At 36.0% G+C, this 27,983-nt stretch overlaps 1 protein-coding gene and 1 non-coding gene across 2 annotated transcripts; both read right to left on the bottom strand.

The window, feature by feature from the left end:
* Positions 1 to 64: 64 nt before the first annotated feature.
* Positions 65 to 27,950, bottom strand: WDR3 (WD repeat domain 3). Its single transcript, XM_069478904.1, has 27 exons — positions 27,924 to 27,950; positions 24,860 to 25,062; positions 23,722 to 23,931; positions 21,723 to 21,841; positions 20,102 to 20,180; positions 19,069 to 19,164; positions 18,023 to 18,136; positions 17,732 to 17,833; positions 17,181 to 17,278; positions 16,500 to 16,607; positions 15,927 to 16,157; positions 13,478 to 13,571; positions 11,617 to 11,718; positions 10,225 to 10,310; positions 9,936 to 10,071; positions 9,143 to 9,199; positions 8,189 to 8,289; positions 7,853 to 7,964; positions 7,592 to 7,726; positions 7,259 to 7,309; positions 6,659 to 6,724; positions 6,048 to 6,140; positions 5,524 to 5,571; positions 4,816 to 4,859; positions 2,869 to 2,997; positions 1,323 to 1,416; positions 65 to 1,030 (listed from the first exon to the last, which is right to left on the bottom strand). Exons 2-27 carry the CDS (start codon positions 25,028 to 25,030, stop codon positions 875 to 877), a joined length of 2,832 nt encoding a protein of 943 aa, XP_069335005.1. The 5' UTR covers positions 25,031 to 25,062; positions 27,924 to 27,950; the 3' UTR covers positions 65 to 874.
* On the bottom strand, positions 4,457 to 4,595 carry LOC138391195 (small Cajal body-specific RNA 11). Its single transcript, XR_011234807.1, has one exon. It is a non-coding gene; the product is annotated as a small Cajal body-specific RNA 11 (non-coding RNA).
* Positions 27,951 to 27,983: the final 33 nt, after the last annotated feature.

The following is a 27,983-nucleotide window of genomic DNA, read 5'->3' on the forward strand; positions in this document are numbered from 1 at the left end:
TTTCTCTAGCTTACTTTAAGAGTACAGTGTATGATATATATAACAAAAAATATGTTAACTGACTGTTAATGTTATTGGTAATATGGGTTCTAGTCAACAGTAGCCTATGAGTAGTTAAATTTTTTGGAAGTCAAAAGTTATTTTGACTTTGCGGGATGGGGGTGGGGGTCAGTACCCCTAACCCCCATGTTGCTCAAGGGTCAACTGTATATATATCTGCACACACACACATTCAGTATATTAATTACTCAGAAGCCCAGCAAGGCACCTTAGTTTGACTACTCTTTAATCAGAAACTATTTTATTCAGAAAAGTATAAACAGTAATTAGGATCTTCACATATACAGATATAACAACTTACAGGAGTTAAAGTTTAAGGAGGCTGTTGTCAATAATTCTTATGGTCCTTTAACTCCAAAAGTCCACGCCACTGCATTTATGGGCAGAGTGCAATCAATCACCCACCTGATTGTCTCAATAGGTGGTAAAATACAAAGAAGTAACAAATCATCTGCCACAAACAAAATAGGAAAAACTTTTGAAATGTTAAATTTTACTCCAATGAGACAAATACCTAATTAAAAAAAGTCTTTGCTCCCTGCTAGAATATAAAGCCAACACCTCCTACAGGGCTTAAGCCTTGAGGGCGCAGAAAAATTTTTAAACTAGTCATGCTTTTTAAATCCAAGAAATGGAGCCAGCCCATAATCCCATGTTGCAATTCCCTAAAGCAAAGCTGGGAAACACATCCTGAGATCTTCTGCAACATGATCTTCTGTTGTTATTTGGTGTTTTTAAGATGACACCAACTCTCCTGCTGCTTGGGTTTAAAAGTCCTTTTAAGGAATAAGTAGAAAGACACCACATTTCAGTTCTAAGTCAATGTTAAAATTAACTTCTCCCTCTTTTTCCTCTTCCGCTTCTTCTCTTCCAAGTGGCTAGTAGCATCAGCAAAAAACATAAGTTCACTTTTTGCCTCACATTCTCTCTTGAGATAATCAAGACCTGCCATGTTGAAGCCGATAACATCCTGGAGAGGCATACAAGAAAGATTAAACAAACTTTCTCCCATGTCAGTTCATTATAGCAGCATACGTGAGTCAGGTGTTACAGGTTAACGTTATTACTCATCCTTCCCTCACTAAGGATTTTTCTGGTGTTTCTTTTTTCTATTCCTACCAGTTCCAACACAAACAAGCTTAAATACAGATTTATGGCTGGTCAGTATGCTAAAGACAAAGCACAGCATACTATATTACTTCTAAGTCACATACACACTAGGATTTTGCCTCATTATAATCTCTCTATATAAGGACACTTACCCGGACTTGGCTGACTTTTGAAATAGTTGTTTCCTTTAATTTTTCTATCACTGGCACAAGCATTTGATTGCCAGTGATCTGTCCAAAGTGAATCCTAATAGAAAAACAAAACAGCCATGTTGCAGAGAGGTTCTGGCCCTACCTGTTCCTTTTAGAAATAGCAAATAGATACAATATCAAAACAACAACAACCAAAAATAGGTTCATTTCATCATATCATGGGAGTACAGGAATGCTTTTAGCAAAAAAAAAAAAAAAAAAAAGGAGAAGAAGTTTCTTTCCCTACTATTCAGTTCAATTTGATGACAAGTTTTAAAATACTATCCTAAACTTATGATACACTCAACTCATTTAAAAAGCTAATTCTTTCCCGAGAAATTTGCGAGCTGGGCCACAGATTTTGACAACGGTATTTTATGGAAAGCTCAAAGACAGAATGAGCCTTCTAAGTAATGCTAACTCAACAAAAATTTTATTAATATTTCTAATAAAGCTAACAGCAAAAAAAAGACAGAGCCTTTCATCGGAGAGTCCAACTCTGACCTAGAGTACCAATGTATCCCTGATGACCAGGCCGTATCTACCCACCTATAGCCCTCTGAGATAAGAATTCACAGTGTTTCTCACAGAACCAGTGACACTGATTCAACAGCACATATGCCATTGCCGTAAAAAATTATTAATATTGTTAAATATGAATTTGTCTTTACAACTTCACCAAAATCATGACTATGACAACAGAATAATGTAAACATATGATTGTTCTTCTCTTGCTAGTATCCTGATAGAAAAATAAGGAATGGAGGGTTAAGAATCATAAAAACAGACCAATTCACCAAATAACCTATTTAGTCAATTCGTTAACTATTTGGCATTAGCTGACCAGTTTTTGTCTTTATAACAATACTTTAATGAATGTTCAATTTGTCTCTACTCCTGTTCTCTGCTATAACAGCTTGTAAATGATGGTCAGAGAGTAGAAGACTATATTCTTAAGCCTTTATACATATATTCTTCTCAATTGCATATTAACAAAGAATTCTTCATATTTAAGAACAGCCTAATGAACATATTCTCTTTATTTTCCTTAGTTTACCTCTATATATGCCCCTGTGTTTCCAGGTGTACCTATAGAGATCTGGAGATATAAACTCATTTCCTTAAAATATTGTTATAAGGATAAACAAAACCAGTTAGCTTACTAAACAGAAAGAAACAACAAATGAGGCAAACTGACCATTCAGTAATTGGCTTAAGACAAACACACTAGAACCAGAGCTAGTGACTGCAACCTAGAGACCTATGAATGAGTAGGCATTCCTGAGCAATGTAGTACCAACACATATTACTCAAACAAGTGGGTCATCATTATCCTTGTTTTAAAGGCAAGACTGATTCCAAAGGATAAGAACATTTTATGTCAAAAAGAGCTAAAATTCAGTCTCTGAAACTGAAACAAGATTTCTTAATCCCAAAGTGCCGACAGCTTCAGTTAAGGTACTAAAGAAGCTGAATAGACATGGTATTCTTTGGAAAAGGATGTTACCTGAGGAGAAAGAAGAGGCACCTGCATAGAAGTTCAACATCCGAGCCCAGCTGAATGAATTCGTTAAAGAGTTTAAGAATGTCTGGGACATAAGAAAAAGGCAGCACAAGTAGAGATTCTTCCAGCTCACTGAAGAAAAAATAAATATGGAAAATGTCACATTTCTTAGCATGGTCAATTTTTAAATCTTTTCCAGTATTATTTTTTTCTACTGATTTTATACTTATAGATCTTCCCCATTTAAAGTTTAAATATTCATTGTATTCTAGATGATTCTCTCTTTTCAAAATTTTGTTTTTTATATTTAATATTTTAATCCATTTGGAATGCATTTTGGTCCATGGCATGGTGGGGAAATCTGTTTTCCTCCAAATAAGCAATTTCTCCAAAGGCTTTTGTTGAATATTCCATCCTTATAAGATACTTCTTTTACCATATATTGAATTCTTATATATGACAGAATGTGTTTCAGGGCTTTTGAGTCTATAATGATAAATGACTGACTGATCCTGATACCAATCCTGCACTATTTTAATTTTGCTAATTTTATAGCTTTTTAATCTAGAAGACTAGCTCCCTCTAGAACTAGCTCTAACATCACTTCATCAATTCTAATTAGAAATCTTAAGAAGCTTTCAATTGGGATCACAAATCTAATAATTAGTTTAATAAAAATTAAATTTTTAAGACACAGAATCTTCTCATTTTGGAATTTATTGCACCTCCATTAATCAATTTTTTTTTACATTAGTAAAGTTTCATCATCCTCAGGTCTTATTTATTTCTTATGAGAAATATATATAGATATTGTGATTTATTATGAAAATGGTAACCTTCAGTAGGTCAAACTGATAAATAAAATCAAAAGGCAAATCACAAATATAACATTATTCCAAAGATTTATGACAAAGAACATAAAGAATTCTTAAAAACCAGTAACTAAACTACTAAGGAGCAAAAAGAAAGAACTAAAAATCACAAGAAAAAATACAAATGATCAACAAATATGCTGAAATTTTAACATTATTAATAATCAAAAGAAATGAAAATAATACAATAGCACTAACTGGCAAAAAATTTTTAAAAGCCTGGTAAAAATCAGTACAAGCACTCTAGAAAGTAATTAGGCAATATAAACCTTCAAAAAGCTTATGCCCACTGATCAGTTATTATGCTGCTAGGACTCTACAGAAAAATAATCAATAATGATGACAAAGATTTGTGTTTATAAAGGTGTTCACTGAAGCATTATTGATAATAGCAAAAACTGAGAAACAAATGCAACATCCAATTGTAGTTATTCGTACAATAACTTTTTATTATTTTGAATTAACTTGATGTGTTTTTGAAGAATGTGTTCAGGTAATATGTGAAAAAGAATAGGATACAAAACTGTATATGATTCTAATTGTTTATGTATGCAAACAATAAAGCAAAGGAAATAATGCAACAAAAATTGTTAACAGTTGGTACTTCTGATTGAATTATATATTATTTCATTACCTGCAACATAAGCTACTGCCCTTCATTTGTCCTTTTTTTTCCCTCTCTTTTCTTTTTTTTTCTTCTTACTTCTTTTTTTTCTTAAATTGTCCTCTCGTGCCTTTGAGAGCCAGCCCTATTCTTAGGACAGCTCTCCTAAACTGAGAGGGAGATTACTGTGTGTCCTGCCAGACTGCCCTGTTTGAACTGAGCGCAGGGAGCAGAACAAGCATAGGCTAGGACAACATTTGTCCTTAAAAGTATCTCCCTTCATACTTTAGAAGGAGCCTTCTAGTTCTAGTACTTGATAAAAACATTACAATAAATTATTTTCATCAAAACTTTGACATAGTTAAACCTGTAAGGAAGATAACCATCAATTATAATTTCTATTTATTTCACATTCAGATAAGCATTTAATAAATGTTACCTGATAGATTATAATAATTGTGCACTAGGACTCACCTTGACTTGATCCCTTTAAAAATCTCTAATACATAGGCTGAAGGCTATAAAGGAAAGATGATACCATTAGTACTAATCTTGGCTGGTTTCTACTAATGCTCTCTAATTTCCATCTCCTGAAAAAACAGGGACCCTTCTCTCTCACTTCAAGTGTTCTAAAATGGCAAGACTGACCTGGGCTTAGAGTTAGCCATATCTGGGTTTACAATCAAGCTCTGCCCCTTACCAACTATGTTACTTGCTTCCTTACTATAAAATGAAGACACTCTGATTCACATGATTATTGTGATGAAGGAGACATCCAAGTAATTAGAGACTGCTATTAATAGATAACATTCTCCCATTCCTCTCCCCCTCTCTTCCTTTATCTTATCTGATTTATGGCAATTTTTCCTCCAAAGGCTTATTCCAAAGTTCATTTAGATGAATAAAATCTTCAGAGGGCCTTTTATACTGAACATAAGTAAGCACTAGAAAACAGAAGAATGCTGGGTCAGTCCAACCAAAAAGGCTGGCTTGGGAAGTTATGCTAAAGTGGTCCTTTTTGAAAAACAAAATATCCTAGAGGATGGCAAGATGCAAGAGATTTTTAAAGCAAAGTATTTGCCAACATATCCCCACAAACAACACTTCTTCACTTCCTCTCTTGTCTTGTCTTGAAAGCAATCTCTGTATAACCAAGGGGAAACTGTTCGACATTCTACTCACTGAGATATTGCCATAAGCCATCAGGATGGGGTTGATGGGAAGAGGAACCTATGAAGAAATTAATAAATCAAGTCATTAAAAAAATGAGACTTTGGTAGTGCTTGTCACAGACAGGGAGCTAACAGTATTTTACAATTTTGAAAAGAGAAAAGAGATCCTAAAAACTGAAATAATCTAAAAGAATTAGAAGGCCTGTTAGTTTCTAAAGTACTCGTGAATGAGTTTGGACAATGCATTTTAGCTAAAATGAGTTACTCTGCCTCCTAAACCCTAAAGTAGGACCATGAGTTTCTACTCAATACAATAATCAACCCAATCTATAATTTCCTGTCCTCTTTTTATTCAACCAAGTTTTCTTCCTCCCATAGTTCCTTGATTTCTTCCAATAAATATTTGAGTTAGAAAAGATAGTACTGCATTTATCTAACATCCTGATCTTAATCAATATAAACCTGAAACAGTGTTTTCTTCTCGGGAATTCTATTTATAAATATTTCCCAGAGCATAACAATGTACAATCTTACCTCTTTCCCTGCAGCTTTACAAATGGCTTTGTGTTCTTTCATTTTTGCAGTTTCTTCTCGGTATAGTTCAATAGCCTCCATGATCCTCTCAGCCTACACGAGTGATGACAAAGGATATCGTCATTGCAACATACTCCATCATCCCAGGATACTACAACTGGAAGGCCTGACTAGAAATTTGCCTAACAAAGTAGCCTGAATCAGTTTAATAAAGATGTGCCAATACAGTGCCTAACAGCATTTAAAGACATCTTTGGTTTCTTTTCTTTTTTTATTTAATTTACAGAGAGGAGACTAAATGTCATGGACTCAGATGAGACCACATCTAGACATCTTGAATAAGGCATTTCCCAGGAACACCTGAAAGGTGCTACCTAACTTTCAGAAGGAGATCAAGCTTTTCTTTCTAGAAATCAAACACGCACTGATCAAATTCAGGACTACTCTTGTCCTTGGTTCCAATGGAAAAAAATCAGAAGTTATGATCTCCATCTTTAAATTTCATCAACCTTTTGCCATAAAATGGCTATTTGGTTAATACAGAATAAGATTTTTACTAAGAAGTTGAATTCCTATTAAAAAATGAGATACTACCTTCTACATTAACTTACTGCTTTGACTGTTTCAATAGTTTTCTTTCCAGTAAAGTAATTGTCACCTTGAGTCTCCCCTGGAACCTGCCAGAAACAAAGAGATCCTTGACCAATATCGTCAACAAGTGTTAAAGAGCCAATAAATTTATCTTACATCCATAGAATAAGCATTATTTATTATTTTATGAAAATGATAACACAATGTTATTAGCTACCGTTAATTGAGTACTTAGTAAGGACCAGACACTATGTTAAGCAGTTTCTATGTATGATCATAATAATATCCTGCAAATGTTTAAAGATAATGTCCAATTTCTCACATTTTTTCTGATTTTTATTTTTGTCCTACAGTGAGCTAAATAATTCCCTAAATCCTCCTTAAGGAAAAAAAAGCCAGAATGACAATTATTCAATACCAAATTTGGTCAATCACTTGTCCCACAAAATTAGGATATGCAGTTGAATAAAAAGGAACACAGAGATTCTTCCTCATATCAGCTGGTGAGGCCTTTGGCATCCAGCCCCAATTCTAATTCTATTAGAAATTCTTGAAATTATAGTAAATTTCAATAAGATAATTATAAGTCATAATCTCAGGATCCCAAAAAATTTACTTACTGCTGGTTGGTCTTCTTTGGACACACTCTCCTCATATTCTGCTTCCCTTTGCTGCCACAAGATAGATATGAGTTAATTTGAGAGGAAAAAAACATACTCTTCATATAAAGAGAAATGAGACAGTGAGGAGCTGCTTCTTTTGAAACACAATCCCCTGATGGCATCTTTGTCTCTGCCTAACTTCTGAAATGTGTGACAATGGTCTTGGAAACATCTCCCGTGGGTTCTTGAACTTGCACAGAATGAGGTATGACTGCACTAGACAAAAAACTTGAACTGGCACAGCCTGTCAGTTACACACAAGCATATTTGTAACCAGCCTGAAGTTTTTACCATCTCCCTTTCTTCCTCAAGGATAAGAGGCTCCCTTGTTCTCTCCCAAAGTCTCAGAGATTTGTCATGGGATGATGATACAATATAGTCTCCGTTGGGGCTTATAGCCAAACACCATATTTCCTGGTGGTGCCCCTAGAGAAAAAAAACAAAAACAAAAACCCAAGTAAGAATAGCTCATTCATGGACTGCTACCTGCTTATATTAGCAGGTAATGGAACATTCTGAAGTACCAAGCAAGCGAAGCAGGCAAGAGATTACCTCCAGAGTCTGTATGTGTTCAAATTTGTCCGCATCCCATTGCTTAATCTTACGGTCTTTCCCAGCAGTGAAAAAGAGGTGAGACTTGGGTACAAACTGTAGGTACATCACACTGAAAAGTGAGAGGAGTATTCAAATGTCATTAAATTCCACGTTAGTAAAATGAGTCTTACAAACATAAATAGCTTTTCACCAGCTAGTTCTTAAGTGTCCGGCTATATTTTAGAACTTTGAATTTATCACTGTCTGAGAACAATCAATAATAGACATAAATGCTCTAGGGAAATGCTGCTTACAGGTGACTCCAAGGTAGACCTTTGAAAAGACTACACCTGCCTGTCATCATGTGCAAAGAGAGACTTGTGGCAGTCCCCAAAGTCCAAACCCCAGATTTTCACATTTCTGTCGGCAGACCCAGTTGCTATTAGTGCTCCATCCTATGAGAAACAGAAGTAAAACATTACTTGATATCTGAATTCTGTAAGTTAGATAAATAAAACCTAACCAGAATGCTTAACCCATTTCTTTCAAAAACAGTGTAAGAAAGCCAAAAAAAAAAAAATTATTTCATCTCTCTACTAAGAACATTTCATTCTTTACTTTTATCTACAGAGCTACTTCGGAATCTATTAGAATGTTTATGACCTAGCCTTGTATCCCACATTCTCTATCATTATTTCTAGTATCTTTCCTATTTCCAAGTTTGGTTCAAATGGTTGTTAACATAACAAAAAAATTAGAAATGTTTAACACTGTAACTTAACTATTAGTGCACTGATCACAGACAGCTGTGAGGCCAATTCCTTTCACATAAAATAGACATTGTTTTTAAATATACAATTTACTCCTAATCATAACTAGACATTGGAAAAAATTTTAGTTAAGAGACTAAACGTATACATAGTGCAAGATACCATAAATAACCAAATATAAAGCCTACTTCCTTCCTCCTTGCCAATATTATCCTTCAGAACAAAAGGGAATACATTTTAGAAAATCTTTAATATTCTAGGGTACTCTACCAATTAGAGAGTATTTTAGACAACAAAGTAGAATTTGGCAGTTAATGAGGATTAACTGAGATATTTGTAAAATTATTCTGAAAACATTGAAAGTAACATATATATTTAAGATATAACATATAAATTTGTAACTTTTTGGAGAAAATCAGATATACAACAAAATGATAAAAATAAATACTCTAAAATGAAAACAGCGAGCCAAGAACTAAGAAAGTGTGTGCTTTAGAAAAGACAACTTGTTACTAGACACTATTTAAACTTTACTTACATAAGAGATGTCCATGCATATAACAGGCAGTTTGTGTCCATAAAGTGAGAGAAAAAACTAAACATTGAAAAAAAAGAACATAAATAATTCATGTCTGCCTATGAAATATAAGTATAATTTATTACATTTGGGTCTAAAATGTATAGAATACAAGACTAAACACATTTTTGGACTACCTTATGTCTATACTTTCAAAGATGACAATTAAGCCACTAAAGACAGCTTTTTAAGAGTACTTTTGTCCACTATACAGACCCTGCATGCACTTGCCAAGAATACTGCAATGTAGTGGAGGAAAGGAGGCTCCCAGGAGCTTACTGCCTCAGTCAGAATATGGCACAGAGATGTTCTCTGATCTCTTCACTGAGAAGACTCCGGGGCACTTGTCTCTCAAAAATATTCCCAAGCCCATCCTAGTCCTACCAATTCTGGGTGTAAAACCCAGTAATGTATAGTTTTAAAAGCAACCCAAATGACTATCCTGATGTATAGTCAAGTATGAAATCATTGCCTAGGACACATAGCAATGCTCTTACTATGACTGTGACAAAATTTTCTGTCCACAAGATTTTCTGAACATGTAAAATATAACTTACTTTAAATAAAATTTATGAACCTTGGAATTTTTTTTAAAAATGCTAGCTTCTCTAGTGCACTTACAATGCTTTGATTTGCACACAAATTTTTAGAAACATACTACTGCTGGGCACAGTCAAGGCCACTTCTTTATAGTCTTAACCTAAATTCTTAAGGCTAGTCAGAAAGAAAACATTCCCAGGCAGAATCACTATACCTTTAAAGTGTCGACATAGAAAATTTTCACAGTACAGTCCAGCAAAGACACAGCCAACAGCTTTTGATTGGGAGAGTAACTGACACACAGAACATCTTCATCCAGTTGTAAGGTTCGAGTATGCTTCACAGAAAGTCTAACACCACAGAAAACATCAAGAAAAAGATAAACAAATCAGTATACAAACACATATGATTCCTAACTCTCTAGAGTACAACAGAGACACAAGCCATTCAATGGCTCCCCATTTTCATTCCAAAAAAAATGGACACAAAAGATGTCTACTAACCTCTTTTGGGTACTATTTTCATCTTTCACCAACTCAAAATCCCAGAACTTGACAGATTTATCTGCACCACCTGTCACAAAGCCACGCTGAAAATCAAATGACATTTCAGTTAAAAATTATTTTAGCATAAAAACCTTGCTAAGACACATCAAAATAGTGTAAAAAAACATTTTTTTTTTCTTTAATGGCATGGGGTAAGAATTAAGAAAAATGTGGTTCTCCCTAAACCCTTTCAGTACTCTTTTGGGTCTGCTGCCACAGGCCTTACTTGAGAATTCCTACCACAGACTAACATAAACAGAGATGATAATGAAACATTCTAGTTATACTCTTGTTAGCCTCAGGAAGAAAAGCTTTTAGTGAACACGGTGGAGTTTTTTGTTCTACCTAAGTGACGAGAGTCAAAAGAATTGGCTATAAAGCAGTAAAACTAGTTGTGACAATTATACATAGAATAGATAATCTAAGTCTGTTCAAAGAATTCACCTCAGAAGGTTATAAGTTTATTCCTGCAACGTCCCAGCTTAAAACATTTTGAAACTGTTTTCCAGTATCAGAAAACTGTATCTCAGGTGTCTATTCTGCCATCTCATAGATTTATAACACCAGAAACAGTCTTTCTATGATCTTTAGTTTTGCTGAAATGAAAGGCCACGTAGTTTATGAAAAGGACAGAACACTCTACAAATGCAAGATGTTATTATTATCTTAAAATCACAGTTGTTTTGTTTGGATCCCAAATGGCATTAACCACTCTATACTCCAGAGTTAGTTTTTTCCAAAACTAAGATCTGCTTTCAATGGGTAAAAATTTTCCACCATTGAGAATATTCAAATAAATGGACAAAAAATTCTTAAGGTATTGTCAAAAAAAAAAAAAAAAAATCTCAAAATGTCTTATCAACAGCATCATTACTAGAATAAGCATACAGTTCTCCAGGGTGATTCCTTTGAAGGAAAGCATGCATTTATTGACTCATAAAGTCTGACATATTTGCTTAAAATACTAGACTTATATCATCATGGATGTTTGGACAAAAAGGAGAACAGAAAAGTATACTCCACTCTCTGCATTGTGTTGCCCAAAAGAATATTCCACCTTAAGAAGTATCACAAACGACTGATAAAAAAAATCATGAGTAAGCAATCTGAAGTCATGTTGCTGGTGACCAAGCAGCTGAACAAGAATTCATTTCATAATGACAGCTATTCATAATACCAGGTATATATGAGAAGGCATCATATGTGAAATCTAAAGATTAGACCAAAAAATAGGCTTTCTTTAAAGAAACCCTGAGAGAAGTCTTTCTTAGCAGCAGTAAAACCTGATACAAGAATTGGCAAAGGTAGCCAGAGGGCTGAAGTCCAGAGGTTTAAATCTGGTTTGGTTACCTGATCCGGAGAGAGAGACATGGACCATAAAGCTCCATCATGTGCATCTATTGTCTCCAGCAGATTTCCTGAGGCCAAGTCATAAAGCTGCAGCCTTCCTGTCTAGGAAAACACAAAATGAGCACAGTTCTAGTAAGCATACCTACAACCTCCATGATTCTTGCCTGCACAATTTAGAAAAGATTTCACAACCAAGCAGCAACAATGTGATCTACTGCTTAGGAAATAGAGCCCACATTCCATGCTCTGTATTCTCTTTCTGATTAAATGCTATTAAATCCCCAACTGCCTTTAAAGTTTAATCAATCCTTTTAAGTGAACTATCCTCTATAGTCACTCACTGGCTTAACTAACTCTTCCCCATCTAGTCTTGGTTTCCTCCTCTACAACACACTGGCAACGAGAAATAGAGGTCTACCTACAATGCTAGGGAGGGTAATGAACTAAAATAAATAAATAGATCAGAATGGCATAGAAAACAATCACTCCATGATTCCTGTTTAGAGGCCTGTATATGCCATGGTCATGGTGTCAGTATGTTAACACACACACAGAGGCAAAGGTTGCTCTATGATGAGCTTGTGCACAATACAGTGCAAAAAGCATAAGCCAGCAGACGTGAGTCCTAGTCTGCCTCTTTCCAACTTTGTGACCCCATGAACCTATTTTTTCATCTGTAAGATGGAGTTCATATCACCAAGGTCACTAAGATGGTGAGTATTAAATGAGATAATGTACATTAACTGCCTAGCACAGAAAGTTAGCCAGGAATTGCATTTTAGTCATGTAGTCTTCAAAGTAATTTGCAAAATGCTTTCTCAACAGCAAATTGCAGGTGAACTTTGTTGAAAGAATGAATAATGAGGGAAACTTAATTGAAATATGAATACAATTTCCCTGACATTGACCCTAAAATCTCTCTAGCCTATTTTATACTTTTTGCTGGGCAAGAAATATCCATTGTAATACATAAGTTTTCTAATAAAATTCATGCACATATGGCATTGGTTTATGGGTATAATGACAGATACTTGTAAAGCACTTTTCAAAACATTTCAGACCTTATTCCACTTTATTCTCACCACTAGTGCTACTGCTACTGCCTCTTCTACTAGCTCTATTCTCTACTAGTTATTTGTTATAGGCCAGTCTCTGTACTAAGTGGTTTGCATAATTCATCCCAGTGAAGTAGATTAACATAACTCTACATGAGAAAACCAAAGCTAACAGGGTTAAGTAATTTGCCCAAAAGGTCACATAGCTAGTAAGTGGCAGAGCCTGGATTCAAAAGTATGTCCACTGGATGCAAAAGCTGCTGTCAAAAAGTAAGTGTCATCTCATTACATAGATGAAGAAACACACTATGAGAAGTTATGTGACTTGGCCCAAATTACTCATTTTCTAAAGGAGAGAATCTAGGTTCAAATCCACATAGCTTATTTCCACATGGTTGTCTCCCAATGTGATTAGCAACTAGGAATGAGGACTTGATCAGTTTGGCTTTATTGACTGCTTCTATCTGCCAAGCCTGATGCTAGGTACTTATTATATTTTATCATTAATTAAAACACAATTACATATGGGCCCATAAAATGATGCAGGGTTGATCACCAAAATATCAATGATATTTATCTCAGGGTCATGATTTTAATTTTCTCCCTCATAATTTGACATATGGTTTAATTTTTAATAAATGAAGAAAATGAAACTTAAAAAAACCCACAAAAAAGGTCAATGAACTAATATCCTCCCATATTACCTAGCTCTAATACATTCCCGATATTAAAAAGGAAGATTTCTCAAACAACTAAGAATATTAGGTAGAAAAGCCCCAGAAATCCAAGAAAACATCTCAATTTACCTTTGTTCCTATAACCACCTGCCTATCACCAGGTACAAAGAATGAACAAAGTGCATATTCACAGGTCATCGTGCGAATACACTGCAGTGTGGACCTGAAGAAAGAAGGAATAGAGAACTCACGTTAAGAGAACCTGCTTCCCCATCTTACAGGTCAGTGTGTACGTTTCAACGCACACTTAGCCATGCAGAGATCAACCGAGGGAAGACAAAAGTCTTAAAAACCCTTGGCTCAGACCCAATTACAGTCAAAAGAGAAAATGTTAAACACCACCAAACTTTTTTATCTTTGTAAGGACCTCGTAATTCTATGGAGCAGAGATTATACAATAGCAAGGTAGAGAAAAGTATCTGCTGGGCTCCACGGAGCCCAATATGCCATTACAAAAAGTAAGTGAGCCTGAAGGATTGCAAGTCAAATCAGAATATCATTACACATCCCTACAAGTCAAGTTCATTTTATAGGACCATAAATATTCATCTATTCAACAGATATATATGAGATACCCACTTCATTCAACAAGCACTTACCAAATGCCCACAACACTCCAGGTACTGTTCTAGGTGCTGGAGATTTAACAGTGGATAAAACAGAAGCAGTCCCCAACTTCATAAAGCTTAACATTCTTTGGGAATGATAAATACACAAATATTTGGTATATCAGATAATAGTAGATGCTACGGAGAAACACAATGCTGGGTAAAGGGGATGAAGAGTGCAAGGGGTAGGGAAAGGATGACAGGAATGTCATCTGATAAGAAGACAGGGAAAAAACCTACAGATTCATGGGGAAGAGGTCCTAGGCAGAAAGAACAGGAAGCACAAAAGCCATGAGGCAGGCACATTCTTACTGTGTTTAAGGGATAACAAGAAGGCCAGCTGGCTTTAGTGAAGCATAGAGTAGTAAGAGATAACTATAAGGACACTGGCTTTTACAGTGAGAAGGAACTATTGGAAGTGCTCTAACTTCCCTTATAAAAAGATTACACTGGCTACTGTGTTGAGAATGGATTACAAAGGGGCAAGCAAGGAAGCAGGGAGACCAGTCGGGGGGTATTAACGATAATCCAGATGAGAGATGGGGGTGGTGTGAATTGGGGTGGTGGCAGTGCAGGTGGTGAGAAGTGTAGGATGAGCTGGTAAGACTTGCTAATGGACTGGATGGATATGGGATTTGAGAAAGAATGAAGGATGGCTTCAAGGATTTAGGCTGGAACAAATAGTAGGAAGTAATTCTTTACTAAGATGGGAAGTCTGCAGGAATAGCAGGTGGGGAGATTTTTGGAGAAATGAAGATCTTTATTTGGTTTGGAAAATATAAAAGTTTGAGATGCTTAATTAGACATCTGAGTGGTGATACAAACAATTTGGATATGTCAGTCTGATGATGTTCAAGGTAGAGATTCAAACTAGATATAAATTTGTGTGTCATCATATACAGAAAGTTACATGACTAGAGTCCACATAAAGTTAGTTTAGATAGAGAAAAGGTCCAAAGACTCTACCTTGAAGCGCTCTAACAGAGGACATAAAGATAAGAAGGATCTAGCTAGGACTGAGAAGAAACTGCCAGCAAGGAAAGGGGAAATAATGAAAACCAAAGAAAGTGTTTCAAAAAGAGAAAGTTATCAATTCGAGAGAGTGAAATGAAGCTTATAGATCACTGGATTTAGAAACATGATCACTGATGACATGCCAAGAACTATTTTGGTAAAATGATAGGGATAAAAGCCTGATGGGAGACAGATGAAGACAGAATGGAGAAAAGAAATCAGAGAACTCAGCAGTAACCAGAGAGTAATGTAGGGTTGAGAGAAGATCATTATCGTTTTTAAGATGGGAGATATTATTACACATGTGCATGCTCATGGGAAAATTGCTAAAAGAGGAGAGAAGACATCGAATACAAGCTGTGGTCAGCTTTGGTTAGGAGTACCAACATAGTAATGAGGAAAGAAAATTACATGGATATAGACACAGATAAATTGGCAAATATAATAGGAGCATATGAATGTTCTCTTCTAGATGCTTCCATTTTTTTCAGTGAACTAGGAAGCAGGGTCTCAGCTTAAAGGTGTTAGAGGTACTGGAGGGAAAGGTGTGAAATAATCATCTAGAAATTTGGGTAAAATCATTGGGCATTACTAAAAATCTACTGTTTTTTGTGTTTTAATTTAAAGAGTAGGCTGTATAGTTGTGTGTTTTTCTCTAGCCAAGGACAGCTACAAGCTCCACACATGGAGTAAGTTTGCATTTTTTTGCACCAAATTTAAAAAGGCAACTTTTTCTACTGTAAACTCCACAGCAAAATGCACTGAAGATATATTTTGAGAGAATTGTACTTAGGGCCTTAAGAAGCTAATAACTAACCATCAAGAGGACCCAAAAAATATTTCAAAGGAAAGAAACTACTACTGGATAAAGCTATAGGAAACATCATTTCACAAACCTGTTCCATATCTTGATGGAATCAGCTGCTGCTGAAAGGACAGCAATATTGTCTGAGCTGAATGACAAAGTCCGCACGTCACTGCGATGACCCCCGATGATGATTCTGTTTGTCCTGACAGGCTGAGGAGTAGGCAAGAACGGATTTAATGAATACAATTCCACCAGGTTGTTTTGCAGCAGGAAGACAGCCTTTAACTCTCCTTGGGGTGAATGAATCAGGTCAAAGGATCTGCATGAGAAAATCATAAATGTTCTAGTTACCATCTTTGCTCACAAGGTTAACTTTTTCTAGGGGAAAGGCCTTACAATGTCCTCAGTCTATATGAAGTTTGGATAAATATTAATACAAAAAAGTTTACAAATAAGAGCACTCTGCATACTGAGTATCCAAATATGAGATAATAAGTAGGCCCACAGTGAGGGCAATAGAAGCAAAGTGTAATACAGGTGTCTTACAATCACTGCCTCCAAATATACACTTCAAACAGACAGCTTACAAATAGCATGAAGAAGCCAATATTACTTTGTAGCTTACTATTTCTCTAATTTCAGATCATTTATTTTTACTCACTTGATTTTGGCAGAAGTTTTAATATTAGCCACCCTTTGGATTTCATCTTTCAGAGACATTTCTACATTGATTTCAAGGTCTTCCTCTTCCCCTTTGCAAGAACTTAGCCTAGAGGAGAAAAAAAAAGTATCACGATATCATCTTTTTAGAAGCACCTTTGCTCTTACTTGAGTTCAAAATCTGGCCCCAGGACCAACAAGCTGTGTGATTCTGGGAAAGTCACTTAACCACAAAGGATTATAATAAGAACTAAACAGTGCAGTGAGTGTGGAAATGCTTTCTAAACTACAGTGTCATAAAGTATTATTTCACTCAATAGATTTCCCTCAAAAAATGGATTCTGAATGCAACAACTCAAACAAATTCCTGGAACAAGTCTTTGTAATTCAAATGATTCCACTGAAATGTTTCTGGCATACTTTTCTAACTTCAGGACTTAAAAAAAAATTCATTAACCCACACCTAACAATCCAACCATGTCAAATAAACCAGAGTAACTCTCAAAAGATTTGCCAAATCAGTTGACTTTTTATCTCTTTGAGACTTGATAAACTTGGTCTTCTCTAGCTTTTAATAGGAACTGGTAATAGAGTAAATATTTCTTTAAAGAAGTCAGTTTTTTTCAGTAACATGTGGCCCACCTAGGATGCTTCACTATTAACAAATATTAATAAAACACACTTTGCTTTCTTTCTAGCTTTCTTCATCTTCTTATCCATTTTCTTCTGAATTTCCTCTTTGGAAAGGATATAAAACACTTCTAGTACAGAATCAGTTCCCTAGAAAAGCAAAAGGTTGATGTGAGAGGAGAGGCAATTTGTAATTTAGCTTATTATCAGTAACAACTAAACAATAATATTTGTTTTTTCTTCCCTTACTAGTTGTAATACCTTAGGCAACGTAATCTCTCTGGGTTTGTTGTCTCATCTGTAAAATGGGGGATACCACTTCCTACTCACAACATTTCTCTGAATACCAAACAAGGAGTTAAATGCTTTTAAATTGCTTAGAAAAGCCAGCCTTTAATAAATAGTTGTTAATAATAAAAAATAAATAAAACAAATTATTTTTTGTTGTTATGCTGAGAGAAGCTAGGGATTATAGGTCCAGTTATTATCCTATAATGAATTATTAACATGATTTAAAAAATTCATCTCTACACTGAATAGGAAAGAAGAATGAGTATCTGAAAGGAACAGCCCATTCCTTGTTATTTTCTCCTAAGTACTTACATGGCAAGCAAGAATCCTGCCTGTCTTGTCAATTGCGAGGTTCACAACTCTGTCTCTTCCTTCTCGTATTATGGAACCAGCTTTTCTGCATGAAAGGATTCGCTACAGAAGCAGCAAGAGAAGAAGGTTAAATGTAAGTTCTGCTAAACCTATGAAAGGATATAGCTCTAATAAATGTAGGTGACAAAAATATTCCCTAAAATAATGACAAGAATTGCAATCTGCAATTCTCATTTTTCCCACTATTCAACTTTAAAGATTAAAAGTAAAAAAAAAAAAAAGACAAATTACATCCTCAGGAGCTTCATCCATCTCAACGGTCCCATCCTCTGCTACAAGAGTGGCCTGTATTCCAGGAGAAGATCCTTTGATTTTCTTGGGCTCTGGTTCTTCCAAGTCCTCGATCTGTTTTATAAAAATGGGAAAATAAAAGCTGAAATAACATGTTCCAGGAAGTGACTCTTAACCCTAATGACTTTGAAACCATTCCTATGGCCACTAATAGCTTCCATTCAGTTATCTCTCTGATCAAATCTCTTCCATGGCTAGACAGGTACAAATATTTATTAAAAACTGACAATAACATATACAAACAAACATTATTCATTATACTATCTCCAGTAACTTTCTACAGTAGAAGGACTATTGTTTCAGCGATAGTAGTGAAAAAAATGACCCACTCTTCATTAACTTTAAAACTTTCTCTGTTCTTAGGTGAAAGGTCTACCATGTTCTAAAGGGAAAGATTCACAATGGCATTAGGAATTGCAAAGGCATTGCAAGAAAGGTTATATTTTCTCCTTAAACAACAAAAAAAAGAAAAACCCTCACCTATTAATTTAGAACCCATCAAAATGGCTACTGGATACAACATCACACACCTAACTCTAGCTAAACCTAAGGTCCATAAACCTTTTTTTTCTACACAAATTCTTTGAGTATCTGAGAAAAAATTATGGATCTTCTCAGAATATACATATTTTTAAACACATAAATCCTACATAGATTTTTGAGGAGAAAGGTTCATAGGTACTCTGAAGTCAATCCATGGACACCCAAAGGTCCAGCAGTATCAGGCTAAGAATGCCACAAACCAAAACATTAGCATTACCAGAAGCTGTAAGCCTAAAGCTACCCCTCCTCTCAGCTAAAATAAGTGAGGGCAATAAGCATACAATGAAGAAAACCTTTGTTTAAAAACTGCAGGTTATCAATGTAATTATGAATTCCTTCTAGTACTATGTGAAGAACTTAATAATTACATCTGATTCTAAACACAATGAGCCTATAAAACTATTAAAACATGACATTGCCCATGATCCAAAAAAAGTAATTACCTCTTGCAGATAGGTTATGTCCCAAGCCCTCAGTTCACTGTCTGAGGCCCCAGTGATGAGTCGCTTTTCTTCTGACACCAGAACCAACCCCCATACCTATAGAGTATAACAAGATTCAAATTAAATGATTTTTAAGAGATTCCAGGTTATATAATGTGATGTTCCAAAAGTACACTGTAGTGAAATTTCTTTGGCAATTCAAAGTCAAAGAAAAGGCATATTAAGGCAAACCTTTCAAAATGCACTAACAGAAATCTCACTTTTACAGAGAAAAAAATGGCCTGAAGTGAAATTGTTGCTTACATGATATTAAGAGTTTCTCTCTAACTTCTTATCACCAAATTTGTATAATGGCTGTTCAGCATAAATCCTAACTAGAATCCACTCAAATAATGATTTTAAGTCTTCTAGTTCTTTGCTTTCAGCAGTGTCGAGCAGATAAAAGATGTCCCATTAATGTCTATTGCGTAACTTTCAGCTTTAACTACCCAGAAATTAAACAATGAAAATAATAATATTGTTGCAAATCAAATCGAAACATTTAAACTTTTTCTCCTCATTAATTCCAGATATTATGTTTGTGAAAGGCTTTTATGAATAAAGCACTGAGGAGGATGCAAAAATGAGTCAAACAATCCCTGAACTCAACTGAATACATCTATCTCCAGGTAACTACAATTTAAACAGCTACAATTTGCTGTTTACTTGTCATGGGGCCAGACATTATACACACACAGTATCATTAAACTTTCCTATAATAATAAAGGTGGATACTTACTATTTAAAAATGATGACGCTCATGGATTTAAAACTATCCATGGCCAATTTTGACTAAATGCCAGAGCAGCTGTATCTGCTCCAATGCTTGGCATTGCTTCCACCAAACCAACCTCACTGTCTCTCAAGATGGCATATGATGATTACTGTGAGCAGTAAAAAAACAGGATAAAAAAAAAAAGGGCGCCAGAGAAGAAAACCACCTTTTCCTTTTTGCCTTGCCATTCTTTCCCTGGGCCCATGATCCTACATATACCTCAGTTCGGTGGCCAACCATTGTTTTGAAGCAGTGCTGGGTATCAAGGTCCCACCATTTCACCATGGTATCTTTCCCACTAAAAGAAGAAATAGGAAAAGAATCATTCAACTAACAGGGAGTTCAAGGATTCATTTGTTGCTTTAAAAAGATGATATATAGCAATAATGTCTAAAGCTCCTATTCTACCCAAACTTTCTGCTGAAAAGCAAAAATCCTAACTCTCCATGCAGTTATTCTCATGCAGAAAATGTTTCATCAGTAAGCACAAAAATGACTGAATTCAGAGTATAAAGGACACAGAACTTGATCCATCATGCTTTCCTTTCGGGTTGCCATCAACACAGCACTGCCATTCTTGCAGACGGTCTAACACGGAAACATCTTAGATGTCTCCCACTCCCTTGTTTCCCACATCCAGCTAGTCTCTGTGTCCTGGAAGCACCTACTCTGTGGAGTTTCTAAGTCTTGACTCCTTCCAGTCCATTTCTGCATACAAACCTGAATTTAAGTCCTACTACCTGGATTATCTTAATATCTTCTCATCAGGTATCTTTGTCCATTGCTATTCTCTCATCCCACCTAATATACTACTGCCAGATATCCCAATTTTTAAAATTTACATTAGCTCAATGTTTCCCATAGAATCAAAATCAGACTCTTTAGCACCATTCTCAAAACCTCCCATTAATTGGGTCTTAACCCCCTAACATAATCCCTCCCTGCCAATGGGGTCTACTCTACCTGCTCAAATGCCTCTTCCCTGCCTTTTCACTAATATAAATCTAATACCATACTCCTTCATGATCAAACTGGAAAAACAAACAAATAAATAAAAATAACCCCTGAAAACCTGATTTACAAAGTCCATCCCATATAACCCCACCTTACAGTGTTATTTCTTTTCCTTTACATTCCACAAGCTGTAATATACACATTTTCTATTAGAACTATAGAATCATTCTCTCATAGAATCTGTGTTATCTGAGCAAGACACACTAACACACCTGTATCCTATCCCACAGGAACAAATCCACCACTGGTATAGCATTGGTCCTCTACAACATTTTCTGACTCATTACTATGGTTCCTCTCATTACTGCTTGGGAAACCTTAAGATCCCAGCCTTTCCTAGAGACCATTCTTTAGGAATAATAATTATTAGGTTGAACATATGAAGTTGTTGATAGTTGATCATTTTTGACCTACACAAAGGGAAATTTCAAATGCTTCAACCTAACGGATATTCAGAAGGCCTATAAAGTACATCTCTCCTCAAAAGGCAGGTGAAATTAAACACCTGGTATTCACATTTGCCCACTGCTCCACAATCTGCTTTCCTAATCTTCCAGGGATCCAGAAAATAGAAAAAGCTCATCCTATAACACGTGTGTCAAAAGGTTAAGAATAGCTGATACCAGGAGAAAAGAATGACAAATCAGAAAAGGGAATTTTAAAATGCTATAATTAATTCTGGGTAGCTTTATACTGAGGAAGCTAGTACATGAGCATAAGCACAATGTGGAGAAAGGAGGACGGAATGATACAAGTTCCCTCTGTGAAACGCTCTCCAAAGAATTCACCTAGAAAAGAACTGGAAATGAAACCATTGTTTCCTTACCTAGTAACTAGCAGATTCTTTGCTCGTAGAAACAATGCTTGTGTGATGGCATCCTTGTGCCCCTTTAGACGGTATAGGCCACTTTCATTGATCACATCCCACACGATAATATCTGTGTCCTAAAGGGATCAAATAATACAAAAAAAAATAACTTTCTTTACCACATAAGGCCTAACTTGACAAACAATGGGACTTAATTATTACAAAGGCCATACATAGTCCTTGTAGAAAATTGGGAAAGCATACAGAAAGTGCAAGGAATAAACACTACTGGCCTTAATTCCACCATCTAGGAATAATCACCACATATTTTTTGTTTTATATTGTTCCAATCTTTGTGTATATATCCAGATTATTATTTTCCTATTAGAAAACTCAGTTCACATTATTCATTTTGTAACCTCCCCCTTTTTTTCATTTATATTATTTCCATGCCATTCAAGTGTTCTTACTTTTGATGCTTATATAATGATCAATCCTAAGGATATATTATATTTTAAAAATTTTCTATTTTAGAGTTTTAGGAAGTTTCCAGTTTTCTGACACTATAAATATTCAGAAAGGAAAATTCTTGTAAATAAATCTCTTTATATATCTCTGATTAGAATAAATACTAAACTCGGAAATTCTTACGTTAAAAGGTATGTTTATATTAAAAGTTATTGATTCACACCATCAAAATGATCTCTAGGTTGGGTAAATCTTTAGAACTACCAGGGATTTGTATGATAAGGTTAGTTTTACCATCCATTGAACTCTGGGTATTGTCAGTTTTCTCAAAAACCACTGCCAGTTTCATGAGTAAAAAATATTGAGCCTCTATACTTATTTTAATTTACATTTATGAATACTAATGAAAAATTTTTTACATGCTTTATGGTGATTATTGGCCATGTGTATCACTTTTGAGTTGCCAATTCATATCTTTTGTTTCTATCTTTGGGTGTTATCTTTTACTTGACTGTAGGTTATTAACAGATGAATATTAATCCTTTCTTTTTATAGTGAAAATATTACTTTCCCTTTTTCATTGACTTTTAATTTGTTTTTTAATGTATAAATATTTTAAATTTAAGTATTCAAATCAACCTTTTCCTTTATAATTTCTCTTTCCTTTGTAAATATTTAAAATCATTTTCTACCTTGATATCAAATACTTACATATTTCTAGTTTACTTTACATGCTATTTTTCCAATATTTAAGTCTTTAATCTGTGACTCATTTTGGTATATGGCATGAGGCAAAGCTTTAACTTAAAGTTTTTCCCCAAATAGCCAATTGTCTAAGCACTATTTTATACGAAATCCCCCTCTTACTATTCTTCTTTCCTCAAATTTTGTGTTTCCAATTCACTTTTTCATATGTGCTTTAAAATCACTTGGTCAAATTCTAAACAACAGTAAAAACCTTTGGGATATCTATATAAATTGCTTTAACTATATAAATTAATTAGAAAACACTAGTATCTTTCCTGTACCTTATCTTCCCATTCAAGAACATGGTTTATGCCTCTATAAAAGTCTTCTGTTACATTCTTCAGTAAAATTTCATGGTATTGTTATGTCTGTTACTCAACATTCTATTGTGAGTAAATTTTTTTACATTTTATTTTCTAACTTACAGCTTTTGGGATATAGGAAAGCCACTGCTTTTACAGAACTCAATGGCAAATGATTGTCATTTTATCTCTTCCAGTCTTTGTTTTCTTTTCCCTTGTTTTACTGCTTTGGGTAGCACTTCCATAATATTTTATAATAGTTATCATTGGTATCTTTGTCTTACTTCTATTTTTAATAGGCTTTTACTAGAGAATATGACAGGAAACAAAATGAACCTCCCAATTTACACCCATCCTCACCACTATTTCTACCATCTATACTATTTTGTACATTGAGAGCCTATTGTTTCACCCAAAAATTATTGTGAACAACCCCTTTGAGCATAATCCTTATACCCCTTTAATATATTAAAGACTGGGTCCCTGATTCACAGTCTCACCTTGGACCCAGATGCCAGTCTGCCTCCTAGCTGATCATACTTCAAGGTAGTGACAGCTGCTTTGTGTCCATTGAAGGTCACATTTCCTTCCCCACTCAGGAGACTGAAGATGCGGATACACCCATCCTCATAACCAACAGCTAAGTGCAGCCCATCTGGGGAGGGGCACAAGCAAGTGACTTCTTGTTTAAGCCCCTGAAGGATGAGGATCTAAAATTGTAAAAATAAAAAATAATGTAGAGGAGTTAAGCATGTAAACAAGGGAAATTTTTATGAATAATAATGAAACTTCACAATCCATCTCAAGTTGTTAGATATAGGAAATTGTTATTTGTATTAAGTAATGAAATATTCAAGAAAAAGTAAAATCATTTTCTCCAAAGCTTCACATTGGCATAATACGTGCAAAAATTCCCCAAGCAATGAAATAAATTACTAAGTCTTTATCCTAGGACAACACTAAATGATTTTCAATAAAGAGTTATAAATGCATTCTTGCTTTAACTGAGCCCAATTTTATGGCAAACCAATCTGCATGACAACAGAGTACTACAGCGGTCTTATCCCCAAGGGACTCTGGGCAGTGCCAAGTATCAAAGAAGTATCTCTTCAGAGTTACATAATGAATGGACAAGATCAAAATGCCTACATGTGATACGGCAGAAGCAGTGAACTTAGGGAATTCAGAGTCAGATTATGACAGCCTAGTTTAGTAACCCCTGGGCCTCATCTCTATAACTAAGAAAAAGGTTCTGTCAACATAGCAGAGTAGTACTCCTTTTAAATGCTTAATATTTTATAACTGGCTATGAGTATAAGTAGAACCTGAAAAATACAATTGGTAAAGTAGAGAAAAATAGATCAGTAATAAATAATGACTACAAATAACGACCCATAAATATTCCTACAAATAGACGTACGAAATAAGCTCCTATTTGGTTGTGATTTTCAGAATTTAGTGGAGAAAAACACAAAGGAACTTGATGCTTGACTATCTAGACCCAAAGGGAAAAGATTTCTCTTCCAAGGGCACATACACAAAAAAACCCATGCATGGTAAATTAGAGCCCTCCCACCTCTGCCTCTCCATTCTCAAATACTCATAAATCAATATCAACTCAGTTGATTTTTGGCTCACCTTCTCTCCTTTCCTCAAGTCCCAGATGAAAACATGTTCACAGGCTGGTACTGCCACATAGCGTCCTTTCTCACCACGAAGTGTCACAAAGACAATATTACCTTTTTGGCTGCCAATCAGGCCAAAGACCGCACTAGCAACATAGCGTAGGTACTGCTTGGTGAGCCCCATGTTATGATGTATGATACCACAGGTGAGGCAATCTGTGCATATAAACAAAGAAAATGCAGTTCTCTGGGTGTCTTGGTTCTGCTAGGCTAGTGAATACGAACTGTTTATCATGTGGTTAAAATCATGTAACTTGTGACTTAACTTTATTCATTCTGAACAAATCACTGATTTAAAAATACCTGGACATCTTTATTTTTTATCCAATGTTGACTCATTATGTAATCAATCCTTCACTTCTCAACTTTCAAACTGTCATGCCCACCTCATGAATATCTGACATTGTAGCCTCAATGCAGCTGAATAATTCACTTCTGCCCTTTCAACCAGCACCAAAATTTTTACACTGAGGTTGGCAGCATGAGACTGAACATATTTATCAATGAATATTTATTATAAACCTATTAATTAGACAGGCATTGTTACAGACACTAGAGATATATTGAATAAGACAAAATCCCTGAACTCATGGTGCTTACCTTCTTGTACAGTGGTTCCCAAACTCTAATATACATCCAAATTACTGGGAGGGCTTATGAATACATCTCATCTCCCAGCACCTGTTTCTGATTCAATAGGTCTGGGGTGGGGCCTAATATTTTTCATCTCTAATAAGTTCCCAAGTGATGCTGCTGTTGCTGTTCCTGGACCACACTTTGAGAACTACTGTTCTAGTTCATGCAGTTCTGTCCTTGGATTTCAATAATAGAGCAGGCACCTCCTCCTGGCACAGAAAAATGGCAGAGCAACTTGGCCTACTATGTTTGAAAGAGGCCATCGTTTCTGCACTTTTACCAAATTCACTGAAAATGCTGGTTATGGATAAAAGAGCAAGAGGTGAAGGAGTTGATAATGAGCCAATCTTGTCAGCTTTCAACATGAAAAAGTGAAAAGCATACCTCAAAACACCCATGCAATTTAAAAAACACAAGATTACAGAAGTTATAGCCTTTGGGGGGGGAGCTGTTTCTTTAGGTTGTTTTGTTGTTGTTTGGCTTATCTCTATAGGGTTTCTTTCTGATTACAAGCTGCTTATTTTAGTCTACTTTAACAGAAAAATATTCAGTCTCAACTCTGCTAATATTTTCTGTTAGTAATCACTTACTGGCCTCATTGTTTTTCTCATAAACTAACATAAAACCAATTACAAAATCAAGAAAAGATAATACTAACATGGTGATAACACTCTAAGCCTAGGTCATTTGATTAATTCTTCCCCAATTTCTCCAACCTCTTAACTGTAGTTGCTCCTCACGTTAGAGTTTGGCCATCTACCACCTCCTCCTGCAGTAGTTTCCTTGGCGAATTCATATAGCCATGCCTGGGCCCAGGGACTCACACATCTCTATTTCCAGAACACTATTTATAGAGTTCCAAATACTTAGTGGACATCCCCACTTGAATACCTGTAGTATCACATTTAACACATCTATAACCACATCTACCTTACTTCCTGAACTCCTCTCATTTTTTCTGACTCTAAAACACAATCTTCCCAGCTGCTCAGACTCACAACCTTGTAATAAACTTTGGCTCATTAATAAAAATTACTGGAGCAGCCAAGACTTAGTGCTTCAATATGGTAACTGAAATACTAAATGTATATAACTAAGTAAACATATGCAGTTCAATTACATATGGTAATTAATGAGTTAACATGCAGGGCACTTAGAAAAGCATCCAGCACATTGTAAATAAAAGTGTAAAAAATTCTCCAAATAATTGCTACGAGGCAGGTTATTATTTTGATTTCCATTTTACAGGCAAAAAACCTAGACCCAGAGATGCTAAATAGCTAGCCAAATCATTCAGATAGTTAAGTGCCAAAGCCAGATTCCAGTCCAGCCAGGCTAACTCCAAAATTTCTGCTTTTAATCACTATGCTAAACTGCTTGTCTTTGTCTATTTCTCTTTCGTCAGTCAACTCTACCTGATTGTTTCTCTGCAGTAGGATCCCTCTCTTTCCAGCACTTTCAGTTCCAGCTCTTTATCACTGAGCTACTGCACTAGTTTTCCACCTAACACCTCTGCCTCTCTGTTTTTCACTCTTTTCATTTAAAAATCGGAATACTACCGACTAATCCTTTCCAATTTCAAGGGCTACTCAATAGCCCTTGAAAGGGCTAAATCGTTTGCCAGTTTCCCAAAACTCATTCTATCTGTGCCTCCTTATTTTTGAATAGTCTTCTCTTGTTAGTTAGGCTGGCTGGTTTCTTTCCTTGTCCTGTGACTGCTTTTATTACGCTCACCTAGAACACCGTATAGAATTCTCTCCTCTACCTATTTTAATCAGTGTTATCCTCTGAGGCCCATTTCCTTCCGGTGAACCCAATTCTCGAAGCCTTTTTCATTGCCCCAATATTTAAACTACCTTCCATACAACGTGGCACTGGTCACTTTTGATTAACTTGCACAGATCTCGCCACCTTTTCGAAAGAGCTCACGACCTGACCTTCCTCCGAGACCTCATCATCCCTGCTTCCAAACACACAGCTCCCCGCCCCGCCCCCAATAAACCGTTTCTGTGATGCACTCAAGGCCTGGAAGGTGGAAACAGACCTGTCACACATCCCTAAACCAAGTCTTCAGTCAGGAGAGGGCGAAGGGGGCTTCCGCACACCGTCTACACTGTCGGATCATCCTCAGGCGAGCCCGTGCACACGTGCGGTCAGGCAGCTCTCCTCCGCGCGCGCCAACCGCGGGAGTAGCCAAGCTGCTCGCAAGTACTGCGATGGGGGCGCCTGCAGTCAGTGGCGTCCCCCCCCACCCTAGTGACCTTCCCCAAATACCCCCGCCTCGGCCGTTGCCGACAGCACGCAGGCCGCAGCCAGGATCAGCCAAACACGAGTTGCGGAACAAAGAGGCTCAGCCGCGGCCGCGAACCTCTAGAACTCACCTCAGCCTCCACGAGGCTCCAGCCGACTGGACCCGCCCACGGCACCCGCCCCTTCCGGGT

Source organism: Eulemur rufifrons, chromosome 8, assembly GCF_041146395.1.
Source record: "Eulemur rufifrons isolate Redbay chromosome 8, OSU_ERuf_1, whole genome shotgun sequence".
NCBI lineage: Eukaryota > Metazoa > Chordata > Mammalia > Primates > Lemuridae > Eulemur > Eulemur rufifrons.

Bases quoted from the DNA above. Each gene is read 5' to 3' on its own strand.
- WDR3 (XM_069478904.1), bottom strand. From the start codon at position 25,030: ATGGGGCTCACCAAGCAGTACCTACGCTATGTTGCTAGTGCGGTCTTT. The intron at 13,572-15,926 runs GTTTGTGAAATG...TTCTTTCTTCAG, and splicing joins TCCATCAAGATATGGAACAG to GTCCACACTGCAGTGTATTC. The intron at 1,031-1,322 runs GTAAGTGTCCTT...ATGCCTCTCCAG, and splicing joins CAAAAGTCAGCCAAGTCCGG to GATGTTATCGGCTTCAACAT.